Source organism: Solea senegalensis, linkage group LG6, assembly GCF_019176455.1.
Source record: "Solea senegalensis isolate Sse05_10M linkage group LG6, IFAPA_SoseM_1, whole genome shotgun sequence".
Classification (NCBI taxonomy): Eukaryota; Metazoa; Chordata; class Actinopteri; order Pleuronectiformes; family Soleidae; genus Solea; species Solea senegalensis.
Genome location: NC_058026.1, coordinates 3682951 through 3699412, shown reverse-complemented (window position 1 = coordinate 3699412; position 16462 = coordinate 3682951). Strand labels below are relative to the sequence as shown.

Below are 16462 nucleotides of genomic sequence, written 5' to 3'. Positions count from 1 at the left end.
CACACGATGAATTGACAAGAAAAGTGCTGCCTTCGTTTGGAACTCATGAGTGTGGTTGAGTCCTGTGTGCACCGTTGCTTAGCAACGGCAAAATGGCCTCTGTATTGTCAATATTGCTTCATTTAGAAGCTGCGGTGACAAGTTAGCAAGCAAAGCGGCAGCTTACTCACTATTGGGGAAATACACAGAGCTCTACTTTCATAGAAGAAGAGCTATTAGGAAGGAAGTGAAATATTTGTGTAACAAGTGCTTGTACAGCGTCTGCACTGAGAAACGTCTTTTTTTCATTTGTGGTTTTGACATTTCAGTCACTGCGATAAAGACTTTGAGGAGAACAAACATAAATACAACTTTGTGTGTTGTAGCTGAAGACGACACTGGCCATGTTGTTGGCGGAAGCTGGATGTGTGTTTATGGGTTTCATCCTCTACAGCTCAGGTATGAATGACTGTCTCCACTACTATGGTGTTGAACATATTTAATGGATGTAGTATTGCTTTAGAATGCAGGGTGTGGTCTTATATCCACATATTTTCTCATATTCTGCTCTGTACATGTAACACTGCATATCTCTGTGATCCTTTACAAGCCGTTGTGTTACTATAAAAAGTTTGAATAATTCAGTACTGACAATATTAATCATTCACATCTCACGATTGATGCATTAAAAATTAAATAACCAAAATACAACTTAATCCTGCTTTGAAGTAAGTGCAGTACTGTGACCAACCAAGAATGACCAAAACACCAAACATTCAACTAAATGATGAGACTTTTGGTGTAAAAACTGATTATGTTGACACTTTAACAGATAAGGGGTGAGTTATTGAATATGACAACCATTCAATTCATTAAACCCAAATGATAGAAAAGCACATTTTTACATAGGAAAAGCTTTAGCATGATCACCAGTGATTTGGGATTGTTTGCAAATACACTGCATATTAATCAAGGTATTGAATGTTTTCTATAAAGAATAAACCTAACCTATAAACCTCATTTGTAATGCCTTATATGTCACACTGTGTCGAAATGCTTATAAAACAGACTTAGAACCTATAATTCAACTTCAGAAAAGAGCATTATAAATAGAATAATAAATAAAGTTGGATATCTGGAATACACTTATCAGTTTTTCCTCTTTTATGTTAAAAAATTAAAAATGTTAAATAAATTAAGAGAAGGAAAGAGGATTATGTATGTTTGAAACAATCAAAGTAAGAACAAATATAAATACATTTAATATAAATTAATATAAATGACTGTAGATGTTTGTCACTTTTGTTATGGAACAAACTCAATGATGAAATGAAATAGTGTAAAAATATTTTGGGGCTGGAATTGAAAGTCTATTGCTATGATTGTAAGTGCAATGTTATATGTATTTTCTTTACATTTCTCTGTGTTAAACGATCTTTATGTTTACGAAATAAAGATATTCATTCATTCATCCTACATACTATTATCATAGAAATCATATTGAACTAAGCTGCTGATAAAATCTTCTTTTCTAGGGCTTCCATTAAAAAGTCGATGTGTCCTGAAAGGTTCAACAGTGGATCTACCCTGCTCAGCTGAACGTGCCTCTGTAGCCTACAAATGGTTCACTAAACAAGACTATCATTGGTCTGAAATCTCTGTAGACAGGAATCATCAAAGATACAATCTGTCCAATGAAATTCATCCAACCTTAACAATCAAAGATCTAAGAGAGAGTGATAACAATTATTATTGCTGCAGTTATCACGGTGGTTGTCTGGGGATTGAGATTCAGCTCCATGTTGCAGGTACAGTTGCTGACATTGATTTATTATCCTTTTATTACTATAAAACTATCAATTTTATATATATATATGTATATATATATATATATATATATATAAATACATATATATATAAAATTGATAGATATAAATTGATATATGTATTTATATACATATATACATATATATGTATATATATATATAAATACATATATATATAAAATTGATAGATATAAATTGATATATGTATTTATATACATATATATACATATATATGTATATATATACGTATATACATATATACGTATATATATATTAATTTTGTATACACCATCATCTCAGACCTGCAGGTGAAGGTGGTTCCCTCCGCAGAGGAGCACATGATGTCACTGGTGTGTAGCACCAGCTGTGTTCTGACTGAACGTCCTGCAGTTTACGTCTGGTACAGGAACGGAGAGACCGTCTATGAGGACCGGTCACCCTGGTACCAAGAGCTGGTCAGCAGCGAGAAAGCGGTCACATACTCGTGTGCTGTCAAAGGCTACGAGCATCTCAGAGCCCCTGAGGTCTCAGTGGGTGAGCGGCTTAATGTGACACACTAAGGAAAAATATTCCTCAGCCGTTAAAATCCTGAATGTTGTTTTTGTTTTTATAGATTCTGTCACATCGGCTTGCTTTACTGTGACCTACGCTACAGGCTCCATCACATATCCAAAGAGTTAAGTTTCACCAACCTGGTCTGTCTCTATCTCTGTCTCTGTCTCTCACTCACACACACACACACATATACAGTAAAAAAAAAAGCTAGCCTACTTTTCCATGAGAGACATTTCATTTGTACATTCTAGTCAGGAAAAAAAAAGTTTGTATCTTACGTTTGTTTGGCAAACTGTATCATAATAAGTTTTTTCAACATATCTAAAGTGATGTAGCTCATGAGCAGGGACAGTTCAAGGGAATGTATGGGCCTGGGCAAAAGGAACCACCCCCAAAACACAGCTGTCACAGTCACACTGCACACTGGACGCGTCGACATACTCTCCCATGCACACCAAGCACGATGCAAATAAATGGATAAATTAAGAGGATGAGGGTCTGTTTGCGACCAGAGCCACAAAAGTCCTTTAAAATAAAGCTTTCACAACTTGAGATGTGAAAACCCTAAAACAGATGATCTGTTCTGTGTTCAGATGAATGTGTTTTTTTTGCATTAACATGGCACAGATGACCTGATAACAAGTTGTCCCAACAGAAGTACGTGTTCAAGCTGAACCGACATGGATCGGCCATTACATGCTGACCTGTAACAGCAGCTGTTCTCTGATGGACCAACAAACTGCCTTCAGCCGGTACGAGAATGGAGTGTCTGAACAAAAGATCTCGCTAGTTACTCCCACCTCTACTAAAATATTCTACTGTGCCGTAAAGAGCAATGAGTTTCTGCTCTCTGATGAATTCTGTGAGTATGAATCAACTCACGGTTTGTCATAACTCAAACACAACAAACATAACAAAGAAATGATGTACAGTTAGATTAATTGTGTTCATATTAGTACTGTTGATATACAACCCCCTAGTGGTTGGGGGGGGGAAATATCTCATAGGCTTTTGCCGATTAGATTGTAAAAAAACTTGGAAAGTTAAATACAAATTTTTGTTTTTATTGGTATTGATTTCAGGTTTAGATGAAAACTACTGTGGGAGAGTTCATTATGCCAGCAGGAGGATCTGTGCTCTGAAGGGTTCTTCAGTTACTATTCCAAGTGAATATTTGAGTCCTGGTGAGCAGAACACTGGATATTGGCTTAGGAGCGATACACGCAACCTGAAGCTTTCACATCGTATAAAGTCTCACAGCAACAAGACCCACCACAACCTGAAAATCAATACGTTGAAAAAGAATGACTCGGCAAAATACGTCTTCATAGCAGATAACAAGCGAAGGAACTGGGTGAATCCACCTGGAGTGACTTTGTTTGTAACAGGTACGTACAATGTTAAAATATAAAACTTCTACAGTGAGTCTACAGACTATATTAATATTTCTGCCTCAGGATTAACCCTTTGCTTCAGCGTAATTATGCGACAGTTTGGAAAAATTCCAACACATCAAAGCCAATGTGAGGTTATTACGGTAATTTCACTTACAAAACCTTTTGTTTTTCTTCATTTTAAACCATTTTAACATGCAGAAAATGTTAACAACTGCCAGATATTGAAAGTTATTCTGGAAAAATGGGCAAAAGCACTTAGTTACAGGACATTTTCTGGCCCATTTATGGTTAAAATAAGCAAAAAAAGACGGACATTTTGAAGTTTATGTTTTAAAAGGTTAAAAAAAATGAAGATGTGAAGACAAGGCCCAATCTTTGTCTCCTGGTATTCCAGAATTGTTGTTTGGTGTGATTTTGAGGCTTTTATCTTTAGGTTAATAAGTTAGATAGGGATGATAACAACAGCTTTGTTATTTAGGTTTTGAGATAAAATGCTCCTTTACATTTTACTGACCATTTTTCAGACGTGAGTGTGCAGTTTGCTCCCTCTGCAGAGGTGACTGAGGGGCAGAGAGTCACAGTTACCTGCAGAACCAGCTGTCCTCTGGCTAATGACACCAACTACATTTGGTATTTCAACAATCAAACACTGGACGGGACTAAAAGACACAGCAAACACCTGGTTTTAGACCCAGTCAGCAGTCAGCATGCGGGAAACTACGTCTGTGCAGTGAAAACACAAAAACACAGGTCAGATGAAGGAGTTCTCACAGTCCACAGAAAAACGTGGATACCGGCTGTCACCAGAGTCGTTGTTGTTCTCCTGGTTTTGATTATACCCACTGTCGTCTTCGTGTGGAGGTGAGCAGCACTGTTCATTTTCAGCTAATTCATACTCTAACCTGGCTTCATCTCTCAATTGTTTTATGTTCACTAACTAGAAAAAAGACGACTTGCAGAAAGTCTCCTGGAGCTAAAACCTCTGACAACGTGGAACAGGTAAAAAAAAAATAGCATTTATTTTTATCTAACTGCAAAGAATGATGTCCGTTTCATTTTAAGGGAACGCCCATGAAGTAAAAGTGGCAATCCTAAAGAAAGATATCCGATGTAGATAAATCTTATATTGATTAATGGCTATCTTTACAGTCAACATGTGTGTACTTTGACAGAGACAGTTGAGGAGACGGTCATTACTGTTTTGGATTAGAATACTGACTCCAGTAGTAGTAGCCAGTATTATCCAGTATAAGATTATACGGCCACAGTATGCTAGTCTTCACACCACGTCACACCACTGTCCAGTGGGTCAATGCTGGTGAGGCCGCACACTTTGATGTCCCTCTTGACACACTCAATCCAGGTTTTCCTCGGTCTACCATGACCTCTGTTGTTTAGCAAAGGCAATTTGGTGATGGTGTTGATGCAGCCACTGGCTCGTTCAACATGCCCGTACCACCGGAGTCGGCGCGACCGCAAGCGATGTCCTCAACCCCAAGTCTTGCATATAGGGCAGCCGAAGGCGTCTCATCCTGGGGTTTGATGCCGCAGATCCATCTAATCATGGATCTGTCGTTGCTGGAGATCCGAGGCGGTAGGGGCCCCAAGTTTCACTCCCATGTAGCATGGCTGATCGTACGCCGAAGTTGAACACCTTGCCACGGGTTTTGAAGAGTAGGTGCCTAGATGTTATGATGGGCAGGAAAGTCTTAAACTTTCCCCAGGCAATGCAACATCTGGTAGCGACAGCGAGCTCACACGCACCACCAGCACAGAGCATGTCCCCAAGGTAACAGAAACTGGCTTCCATGTCCAGCACCACCTCGTCCACTGTGACTTGTATTGTAGGGTGACCATCTAGTGGTCTGGCTTTGCCTCGACACCTCGGACAGATGTATTTCTGCACGTCTAGTAAGCTACCTCTTATGCCGCAGCATTTCTTGTGGACCCAGAGCTCGCATTCGGTGCACTGGATTGAGTTGACACCAACATCGGAGTGACATACCACACACGGGAAGGAGCCAGTGTCCTTCAGTTTGCTCAGACCCTGGCCAGATATCATGATCTTTGTCTTGTTCACGTTAACCTATAGGCCCTTGTGTTCCAATTCACGGGACAGAGCTTCTAGGAACAGATGAACGGTAGGGGACTGAGCACAGATCCCTGATGCACCCCCACTCCAACACCAAACTCCTCGCTGTATTGTCTGCTGAAGCGCACACAGCTTTTGCATACATGGCCTGGATCACTTTCACAGCCCACTCCTCAAAACCAAGACTTCCCAGTGCCCACCACAGCACCCTTCTGGGAACTCGGTCAAAGGCCTTCTCCAGATCTATGAAGGCGAAGTAAAGAGGTTTATTTGCGGCAATGAACTTCCAGGCACAAAGGCAAACTGAAGATCGTCAGTGTTCACCATCTTACGGATAGTCGAGTCCAACATGCATTCCAGTAACTTCATGACGTGGTCCGTGAGCTTGAGGCCCCTGTAGTTGCCCCGGCTCCAATGCTTTTTGTTTTTTCAAATAAGTTGTGAATGCCGAGTCAGCATTTCTTTGCTTCTGGTTTTTATGGGTTAGGTTTAGCATCTGTCAAATCAGGCATTTGGTAGAGTTAATTTTAACAGTGGTGACTGGAGGTAGTAAGTTTAGAACACAGAATCTTAAGGATGAAGTGATGAGAATTTAGTTGTGAAAGGTTAAGGCCATTGTGACTTTTTCTAACCTTTTGTGGGAGGTTTTTTTTATTTTTTCAAATATGGCACATATGTTCACTTGGACTCATAGCATTAACTGCTTAGATTTAGGTGGCCAATGATTTCAACCAGCAAAAAGGTTGCTGGTTCGCATGCAGAGGTTAATTGGACGCTCTAAATTACCTGCATGTGTGAGTGAATGATTGTCCATCAGAAAGCCCCCAATCTCCCCACAGCAAGCCATTTAACCATCACAATGACTCCTGAAACAGTTCAATATATTTCCCATTTATCGGAATTATAGTCTCAATAATTGTAAATACAGTAGCTTTGTTTATGAAAAAGATCAACATGTTTGAATTCTGATTTCTTCTCTCTCTTTATTAGATAAGCCTTGGCCATGAGTATGAGGGCGTCTAGGCTCCACCACCAGAGCAGGTCGAGCTCGTCTACAGCAAAGTTACGTTTCCAAACTCCACAGACGTCGTCTACTCCACTGTCAAACCACATTAGCCCCAAGCATATATAGGCTAACATATCACCTATGCCAATGTCAACTTGTGACCCAACTAAACACCTGCCTTTGCAAGTAGTGTTTGTTTGTGTGTGGGTGTGTATATGTATGTGTGTATATCTGTTCCCATATTTGTACATATAGTGTGTGTGTCTATTACTTCAGCTGATAGACACACATGGCCTCTTTTGGGAAGAGGAACTATGGCGTTTTGGTTTGCATGAGTTGTTTGTTCTCACCACATTGCTATTTTCACTGTGAAACGTACAAGATGTGATGTTAAGTTATCTTTGTTTTCTTACACTTCAGCTGCAACTTTTTTTTCAAATGAATAAATAAATGAATCTCACTTCCTTAACTTAGCCTAAAATGGTTAAGATACGCAATAACTTACTAATATGTTCCAATGCTAGTGGTCCAAGATGAAATCTTAACAAAAAGAAATGCATTAGTTTATGTTAAGATAAATGTGGTATCAAAAATAGTATTTGGTTTTCAATTGGACATGTTTTATCCCTATGAACAAATAAGTATGTTTCAAAAAATAAAACATTTGCATCAATATCAATGTTTCTGCCAATCATTTACCGATCCCATCTCTCTTTTTTTGGAGTTGTGTAAACATACTGGCCTTTAAAGGGTCTAAACTTCGAAAATATTATTAATATTTGATACGTATATTTCAGTCTGAAGTAGTAATAAAGACTCATTTGAAGTGAAAAAGAAATATTAATATATAATATTTTTACAGCAGTTTCTGGGTAAGTGACCTTTTCTGCCTCTAGAAACAAATGAGTAAGTTTTTTAAAGGAAAACTTAAGGGTTAATCAAACATACAGTCAACCATACAGATACAGGGGCAGAAAGACGCCAGATAAGCTATGGCTCTATGGCTGCAATAATGAAACAAAGCAATCATGTATACAACATAAGTCAATATTAATATAGTTTATTAATATACCAGTTTTCACATCATTGTTTCATCCAAATACAAAAAAAAACATAGGATATTATTATTATTATTATTATTATTATTATTATTATTATTATTATTATGTTAAGTTTACTTTGTGCAAGTAGCAAGGATTCTTTGTTTCTCTCTCTTTCAAGTAAGTTGATCATTCAACTCTCATTTTCAGTCCTGTTGTAATGCTACAAGTTAAACATGTGGTTATGAGGTTGGATATTTATCTTTAAAGTCAGAGCGGATACATGATAAACGCATGTAAGTAAGTCGGAGCAGCGCCGCTGGAGCGTGCAGCTCGCCATACGAGTTGTTCTGATAAGATGACAAGAATATGATGATTAGCAACAAACAGGTCGAGGCCAGATGGGTTTCCTACTTCAGAAAAGATGGAAAACACATACATGCAGAATGAAATATCACAAACAAAAACATTTCTCCATGGTGAGATGAGTTGCACTCTTTTTATGACCTTTAAAACTACATTTTCTTATTATTTATTACATTTACAGGTCCAGTGTGTAACATTTAGGGGTGTAAATTGAAATAAATCTTACATATTAGCCCTAGGTTTGTTTGTTTAAGTGCATAATAAAAAGTGCTTTTGTTGTTACCTGTTCTGCTACTTAGTGTTCGGTGCTATACGTGCATTTTGTTTCCCCCGTAATAATCCCATTGTTCCTGCCATGTTTTTTTTCAAAAATAATTGGATCATTTCCTGCCGTCATGTATTGAAATCATTCTTGACTACATTTTGTTCTGGTGTCTGCATTTACAAACCTGACAAAGCCATTAAGTTAGTTCAGTTACGTACACTTAATCCTTTTCAGTGCATGTTCCTTTATCTGTATTATGACCCAGAGAGAAGCAGCATGCGAAATGATGATGATTTAGCAGGAGCAACACAGGTGTTAGTGACGAAAAGGCCATCGTTAATTTGATTATTTTCACCTGTGATCCTTTCACCTGTTTACTTACTGTGACCTTTTAAAGCTACAGTGTAACACGCTGCATATTGAAGAGTGATAGAGGCAATAACTTTGCTCTTTTTAGCTCATTTTAAGACCAGCAGCAGCAAAATAATCAGTCATTTTTGCTGTTTGTTAGCATTTAGCAGACACTTTTATCCAAAGCGACTTACAAAAGAAGAATTAGCAACATGGAAAGAACTCCACTAGATAGGAACAACCCTCCACAGAAGTTGCAGAAAACCCACACACAAGTGCAGAGAGCATTGAAACCCCATGTAAAAGGCCCTTGTTCCGACCGCATCGCCCCCCCCCACAACTCACAGACAGACAAACAAAATGAACCAACAAAGACACTGGGGAGGCAGGGACAATGAGACGCAGGTGAGACTAACAAGACACAGGCGAATCACATGAGTGCGCGACAGGGAAAGTCCAACTTAACAAGGTACACGTCAAACTTCAAAAATAAAGCAGGAAACAAAGAAAACAGGAAACCAGAGACACAACTAAAAACCAAGGTAGATGATGCAGGAAAGCAACGCTATGTATGATTCTGATTGTTTTTTGAGCCGCCATTCTGCATACACAGTTTATTATATGATACAACTTAAACACACACACGATGAATTGACAAGAAAAGTGCTGCCTTCGTTTGGAACTCATGAGTGTGGTTGAGTCCTGTGTGCACCGTTGCTTAGCAACGGCAAAATGGCCTCTGTATTGTCAATATTGCTTCATTTAGAAGCTGCGGTGACAAGTTAGCAAGCAAAGCGGCAGCTTACTCACTATTGGGGAGCTATTAGGAAGGAAGTGAAATATTTGTGTAACAAGTGCTTGTACAGCGTCTGCACTGAGAAACGTCTTTTTTTCATTTGTGGTTTTGACATTTCAGTCACTGCGATAAAGACTTTGAGGAGAACAAACTTAAATACAACTTTGTGTGTTTAGCTGAAGACGACACTGGCCATGTTGTTGGCGGAAGCTGGATGTGTGTTTATGGGTTTCATCCTCTACAGCTCAGGTATGAATGACTGTCTCCACTACTATGGTGTTGAAAATATTTAATGGATGTAGTATTGCTTTAGAATGCAGGGTGTGGTCTTATATCCACATATTTTCTCATATTCTGCTCTGTACATGTAACACTGCATATCTCTGTGATCCTTTACAAGCCGTTGTGTTACTATAAAAAGTTTGAATAATTCAGTACTGACAATATTAATCATTCACATCTCACGATTGATGCATTAAAAATTAAATAACCAAAATACAACTTAATCCTGCTTTGAAGTAAGTGCAGTACTGTGACCAACCAAGAATGACCAAAACACCAAACATTCAACTAAATGATGAGACTTTTGGTGTAAAAACTGATTATGTTGACACTTTAACAGATAAGGGGTGAGTTATTGAATATGAAAACCATTCAATTCATTAAACCCAAATGATAGAAAAGCACATTTTTACATAGGAAAAGCTTTAGCATGATCACCAGTGATTTGGGATTGTGTGCAAATACACTGCATATTAATCAAGGTATTGAATGTTTTCAATAAAGAATAAACCTAACCTATAAACCTCATTTGTAATGCCTTATATGTCACACTGTGTCGAAATGCTTATAAAACAGACTTAGAACCTATAATTCAACTTCAGAAAAGATAAATAGAATAATAAATAAAGTTGGATATCTGGAAAACACTTATCAGTTTTTCCTCTTTTATGTTAAAAAATTAAAAATGTTAAATAAATTAAGAGAAGGAAAGAGGATTATGTATGTTTGAAATTATCAAAGTGAGAACAAATATAAATACATTTAATATAAATTAATATAAATGACTGTAGATGTTTGTCACTTTTGTTATGGAACAAACTCAATGATGAAATGAAATAGTGTAAAAATAATTTGGGGCTGGAATTGAAAGTCTATTGCTATGATTGTAAGTGCAATGTTATATGTATTTTCTTTACATGTCTCTGTGTTAAACGATCTTTATGTTTACGAAATAAAGATATTCATTCATTCATCCTACATACTATTATTATAGAAATCATATTGAACTAAGCTGTTGATAAAATCTTCTTTTCTAGGGCTTCCATTAAAAAGTCGATGTGTCCTGAAAGGTTCAACAGTGGATCTACCCTGCTCAGCTGAACGTGCCTTTGGAGCCCACAAATGGTTCACTAAACAAGACTTTCGTTGGTCTGAAATCTCTGTAGACAGGAATCATCAAAGATACACTCTGTCCAATGAAATTCATCCAACCTTAACAATCAAAGATCTAAGAGAGAGTGATAACAATTATTATTGCTGCAGTTATCACGGTGGTTGTCTGGGGATTGAGATTCAGCTCCATGTTGCAGGTACAGTTGCTGACATTGATTTATTATCCTTTTATTACTATAAAACTATCAATTTTATATATATATATGTATATATATATATATATATATATATATATATAAATACATATATATAAAATTGATAGATATAAATTGATATATGTATTTATATACATATATATACATATATGTATATATATACGTATATATATATTAATTTTGTATACACCATCATCTCAGACCTGCAGGTGAAGGTGGTTCCCTCCGCAGAGGAGCACATGATGTCACTGGTGTGTAGCACCAGCTGTGTTCTGACTGAACGTCCTGCAGTTTACGTCTGGTACAGGAACGGAGAGACCGTCTATGAGGACCGGTCACCCTGGTACCAAGAGCTGGTCAGCAGCGAGAAAGCGGTCACATACTCGTGTGCTGTCAAAGGCTACGAGCATCTCAGAGCCCCTGAGGTCTCAGTGGGTGAGCGGCTTAATGTGACACACTAAGGAAAAATATTCCTCAGCCGTTAAAATCCTGAATGTTGTTTTTGTTTTTATAGATTCTGTCACATCGGCTTGCTTTACTGTGACCTACGCTACAGGCTCCATCACATATCCAAAGAGTTAAGTTTCCCCAACCTGGTCTGTCTCTATCTCTGTCTCTGTCTCTCACTCACTCACACACACATATATACAGTAAAAAAAAGCTAGCTTACTTTTCCATGAGAGACATTTCATTTGTACATTCTAGTCAGGAAAAAAAAAAGTTTGTATCTTACGTTTGTTTGGCAAACTGTATCATAATAAGTTTTTTCAACATATCTAAAGTGATGTAGCTCATGAGCAGGGACAGTTCAAGGGAATGTATGGGCCTGGGCAAAAGGAACCAGCCCCCAAAACACAACTGTCACAGTCACACTGCACACTGGACGCGTCGACATACTCTCCCATGCACACCAAGCACGATGCAAATAAATGGATAAATTAAGAGGATGAGGGTCTGTTTGCGACCAGAGCAACAAAAGTCCTTTAAAATAAAGCTTTCACAACTTGAGATGTGAAAACCCTAAAACAGATGATCTGTTCTGTGTTCAGATGAATGTGTTTTTTTTGCATTAACATGGCACAGATGACCTGATAACAAGTTGTCCCAACAGAAGTACGTGTTCAAGCTGAACCGACATGGAGCGGCCATTACATGCTGACCTGTAACACCAGCTGTTCTCTGATGGACCAACAAACTGCCTTCAGCTGGTACGAGAATGGAGTGTCTGAACAAAAGATCTCGCTAGTTACTCCCACCTCTACTAAAATATTCTACTGTGCCGTAAAGAGCAATGAGTTTCTGCTCTCTGATGAATTCTGTGAGTATGAATCAACTCACGGTCTGTCATAACTCAAACACAACATACATAACAAAGAAATGATGTACAGTTAGATTGATTGTGTTCATATTAGTACTGTTGATATACAACCCCCTAGTGGTTGGGGGGGAAATATCTCATAGGTTTTTGCCGATTAGATTGTAAAAGGCAAACTTGGAAAGTTAAATACAAATTTTTGTTTTTATTGGTATTGATTTCAGGTTTCGATGAAAACCACTGTGGGAAAGTTCATTACGCCAGCAGGAGGATCTGTGCTCTGAAGGGTTCTTCAGTTACTTTTCCAAGTGAATATTTGAGTCCTGGTGAGCAGAACACTGGACATTGGCTTAGGAGCGATACACGCAACCTGAAGATTTCACATCGTATAAAGTCTCACGGCAACGAGACCCACCACAACCTGAAAATCAATACGTTGAAAAAGAATGACTCGGCAAAATACGTCTTCATAGCAGATAACAAGCGAAGGAACTGGGTGAATCCACCTGGAGTGACTTTGTTTGTAACAGGTACGTACAATGTTAAAATATAAAACTTCTACAGTGAGTCTACAGACTATATTAATATTCCTGCCTCAGGATTAACCCTTTGCTTCACCGTAATTATGCGACAGTTTGGAAAAATTCCAACACATCAAAGCCAATGTGAGGTTATTACGGTAATTTCACTTACAAAACCTTTTGTTTTTCTTCATTTTAAATTGTTAATACACTATTTTAACATGTAGAAAATGTTAACAACTGCCAGATATTGAAAGTTATTCTGGAAAAATGGGCAAAAGCACTTAGTTACAGGACATTTTCTGGCCCTTTTATGGTTAAAATAAGCAAAAAAAGACAGACATTTTTAAGTTCATGTTTCAAAAGGTTAAAAAAAAATAAAAATTCTATTTATTAAGATAAGGCCCAATCTTTGTCTCCTGGTATTCCAGAATTGTTGTTTGGTGTGATTTTGAGGCTTTTATCTTTAGGTTAAAAAGTTGGATAGGGATGATAACAACAGCTTTGTTATTTAGGTTTTGAGATAAAATGCTCCTTTACATTTTACTGACCATTTTTCAGACGTGAGTGTGCAGTTTGCTCCCTCTGCAGAGGTGACTGAGGGGCAGAGAGTCACAGTTACCTGCAGAACCAGCTGTCCTCTGGCGAATGACACCAACTACATTTGGTATTTCAACAATCAAACACTGGACGGGACTAAAAGACACAGCAAACACCTGGTTTTAGACCCAGTCAGCAGTCAGCATGCGGGAAACTACGTCTGTGCAGTGAAAACACAAAAACACAGGTCAGATGAAGGAGTTCTCACAGTCCACAGAAAAACGTGGATACCGGCTGTCGTCGGAGTCGTTGCTGTTCTCCTGGTTATGATTTTACCCACCGTCGTCTTCGTGTGTCGGTGAGCAGCACTGTTCATTTTCAGCTAATTCATACTCTAACCTGGCTTCATCTCTCAATTGTTTTATGTTCACTAACTAGAAAAAAGACGACTTGCAGAAAGTCTCCTGGAGCTACAACCTCTGACAACGTGGAACAGGTAAAAAAAAAATAGCATTTATTTTTATCTAACTGCAAAGAATGATGTCCGTTTCATTTTAAGGGAACGCCCATGAAGTAAAAGTGGCAATCCTAAAGAAAGGTATCCGAGGATGTAGATAAATATCAAAATCTTATATTGATTAATGGCTATCTTTACAGTCAACATGTGTGTACTTTGACAGAGACAGTTGAGGAGACGGTGATTACCGTTTTGGATTAGAATACTGACTCCAGTAGTAGTAGCCAATATTATCCAGTATAAGATTATACAGCCACAGGGGTAGGGCCACAGTATGCTAGTCTTCACACCACGTCACACCACTGTCCAGTGGGTCAATGCTGGTGAGGCCGCACACTTTGATGTCCCTCTTGACACACTCAATCCAGGTTTTCCTCGGTCTACCACCACCTCGTCCACTGTGACTTGTATTGTAGGGTGACCATCTAGTGGTCTGGCTTTGCCTTGACACCTCTGACAGATGTACAGATGTGTCCTTCAGTTTGCTCAGACCCTGGCCGGACATCATGATCATTGTCTTGTTCACGTTAACCCATAGGCCCCTTGTGTTCCAATTCACGGGACAGAGCTTCTAGGAACAGATGAACGGTAGGGGACTGAGCACCGATCCCTGATGCACCCCCACTCCAACACCAAACTCCTCGCTGTATTGTCTGTTGAAGCGCACACAGCTTTTGCATACATGGCCTGGATCACTTTCACAGCCCACTCCTCAAAACCAAGACTTCCCAGTGCCCACCACAGCACCCTTCTGGGAACTCGGTCAAAGGCCTTCTCCAGATCTACGAAGGCAAAGTAAAAAGGTTTATTTGTGGCAATGAAATCTTATAACTGGCGCACGATGAAGATGGCATCAGTGGTGCCATGGGCCAGGCACAAAGGCAAACTGAAGATCGTCAACGTTCACCATCTTACGGATAGTCGAGTCCAACGTGCATTCCAGTAACTTCATGACGTGGTCCGTGAGCTTGAGGCCCCTGTAGTTGCCCCGGCTCCAGTGCTTTTTGTTTTTTCAAATAAGTTGTCAACGCAGAGTCAGCATTTCTTTGCTTCTGGTTTTATGGGTTAGGTTTAGCATCTGTCAAATCAGGCATTTGGTAGAGTTAATTTTAACAGTGGTGACTGGAGGAAGTAAGTTTAGAACACAGAATCTTAAGGATGAAGTGATGAGAATTTTGTGGTGAAAGGTTAAGGCCATTGCGACTTTTTCTAACCTTTTGTGGGAGGTTTTCTTTATTTTTTCAAACATGGCACATATGTTCACTTGGACTCATAGCATTAACTGCTTAGATTTAGGTGGCCAATGATTTCAACCAGCAAAAAGGTTGCTGGTTCGCATGCAGGGATTAAGTGGACGCTCTAAATTACCTGCATGTGTGAGTGAATGATTGTTCATCAGAAAGCCCCCAATCTCGCTGCAGCAAGCCATTTAACCGTCACAATGACTCAGAAACAGTTCAATATATTTCCCATTTATCGGAATTATAGTATTCGATAATTGTACATGCAGTAGCTTTGTTCCTGAAAAAGATCAACATCTTTGGATTCTGATTTCTTCTCTCTCTTTATTAGATAAGCCTTGGCCATGAGTATGACGACATCTTGGCTCCACCACCAGAGCAGGTCGAGCTCGTCTACAGCACAGTTACGTTTCCAAACTCCACAGACGTCGTCTACTCCACTGTCAAACCACATTAGCCCCAAGCATATATAGGCTAACATATCACCTATGCCAATGTCAACTTGTGACCCAACTAAACACCTGCCTTTGCAAGTAGTGTTTGTTTGTGTGTGTGTGTGCATGGGTGTGTATATGTATGTGTGTATATCTTTTCCCATATTTGTACATATAGTGTAGGAACTTACTTCAGTTCTGAGCTTGTGAACAGCAGTTAAGTGTGAATGAGTGAGCAGGCTGGTGTCACACATGAACACCACAATAACACCTAAAGTAAGCTGACACATGGCCTCTTTTAGCAAGTGAAACTGCACCGTTTTGGCAAATTTTACCAAATATAAATTACTCTCACTTCCTTAAATTAGCCTAAAATGGCTAAGCTACGCAATAACTTACTAATTTATTCCAATGCTAGTGGTCCAAGATGAAATCTTAACATAAAGAAATGCATTAGCTCATGTTAAGCAAAATGTGGTTTCAATTGGACATTTTTTGTCCCTAGGAACAAATTAAATGATGAATAAAAAATCTGCATCAAAATCAATGTTTCTGCCAATCATTGACCCATCTCAGGGCCTAATAATAAATATTATCAAATTCTCAAGATA

General features: G+C 38.7%; 2 protein-coding genes across 2 annotated transcripts; both read left to right on the top strand.

The window, feature by feature from the left end:
- Positions 1 to 222: 222 nt before the first annotated feature.
- LOC122771087 lies at positions 223 to 7528 on the top strand. Its single transcript, XM_044028419.1, has 9 exons — positions 223 to 438; positions 1515 to 1787; positions 2106 to 2339; positions 2419 to 2481; positions 3016 to 3222; positions 3443 to 3748; positions 4282 to 4618; positions 4699 to 4756; positions 6840 to 7528. Exons 1-9 carry the CDS (start codon positions 384 to 386, stop codon positions 6870 to 6872), a joined length of 1566 nt encoding a protein of 521 aa, XP_043884354.1. The 5' UTR covers positions 223 to 383; the 3' UTR covers positions 6873 to 7528.
- A 2173-nt stretch (positions 7529 to 9701) lies between these two features.
- On the top strand, positions 9702 to 16394 carry LOC122771086 (sialoadhesin-like). Its single transcript, XM_044028418.1, has 9 exons — positions 9702 to 9922; positions 10993 to 11265; positions 11485 to 11718; positions 11798 to 11860; positions 12395 to 12601; positions 12823 to 13128; positions 13681 to 14017; positions 14098 to 14155; positions 15749 to 16394. Exons 1-9 carry the CDS (start codon positions 9868 to 9870, stop codon positions 15872 to 15874), a joined length of 1659 nt encoding a protein of 552 aa, XP_043884353.1. The 5' UTR covers positions 9702 to 9867; the 3' UTR covers positions 15875 to 16394.
- The last annotated feature ends 68 nt before the right edge of the window (positions 16395 to 16462 follow it).

Coding starts and splice junctions, on each gene's coding strand:
- LOC122771087 (XM_044028419.1), top strand. CDS start 384: ATGTTGTTGGCGGAAGCTGGATGTGTGTTTATGGGTTTCATCCTCTAC. Junction 2,482..3,015: donor CTCCATCACATATCCAAAGA/GTTAAGTTTCAC, acceptor TTGTCCCAACAG/AAGTACGTGTTCAAGCTGAA. Junction 4,619..4,698: donor ACTGTCGTCTTCGTGTGGAG/GTGAGCAGCACT, acceptor TTCACTAACTAG/AAAAAAGACGACTTGCAGAA.
- LOC122771086 (XM_044028418.1), top strand. CDS start 9,868: ATGTTGTTGGCGGAAGCTGGATGTGTGTTTATGGGTTTCATCCTCTAC. Junction 11,861..12,394: donor CTCCATCACATATCCAAAGA/GTTAAGTTTCCC, acceptor TTGTCCCAACAG/AAGTACGTGTTCAAGCTGAA. Junction 13,129..13,680: donor AGTGACTTTGTTTGTAACAG/GTACGTACAATG, acceptor ACCATTTTTCAG/ACGTGAGTGTGCAGTTTGCT.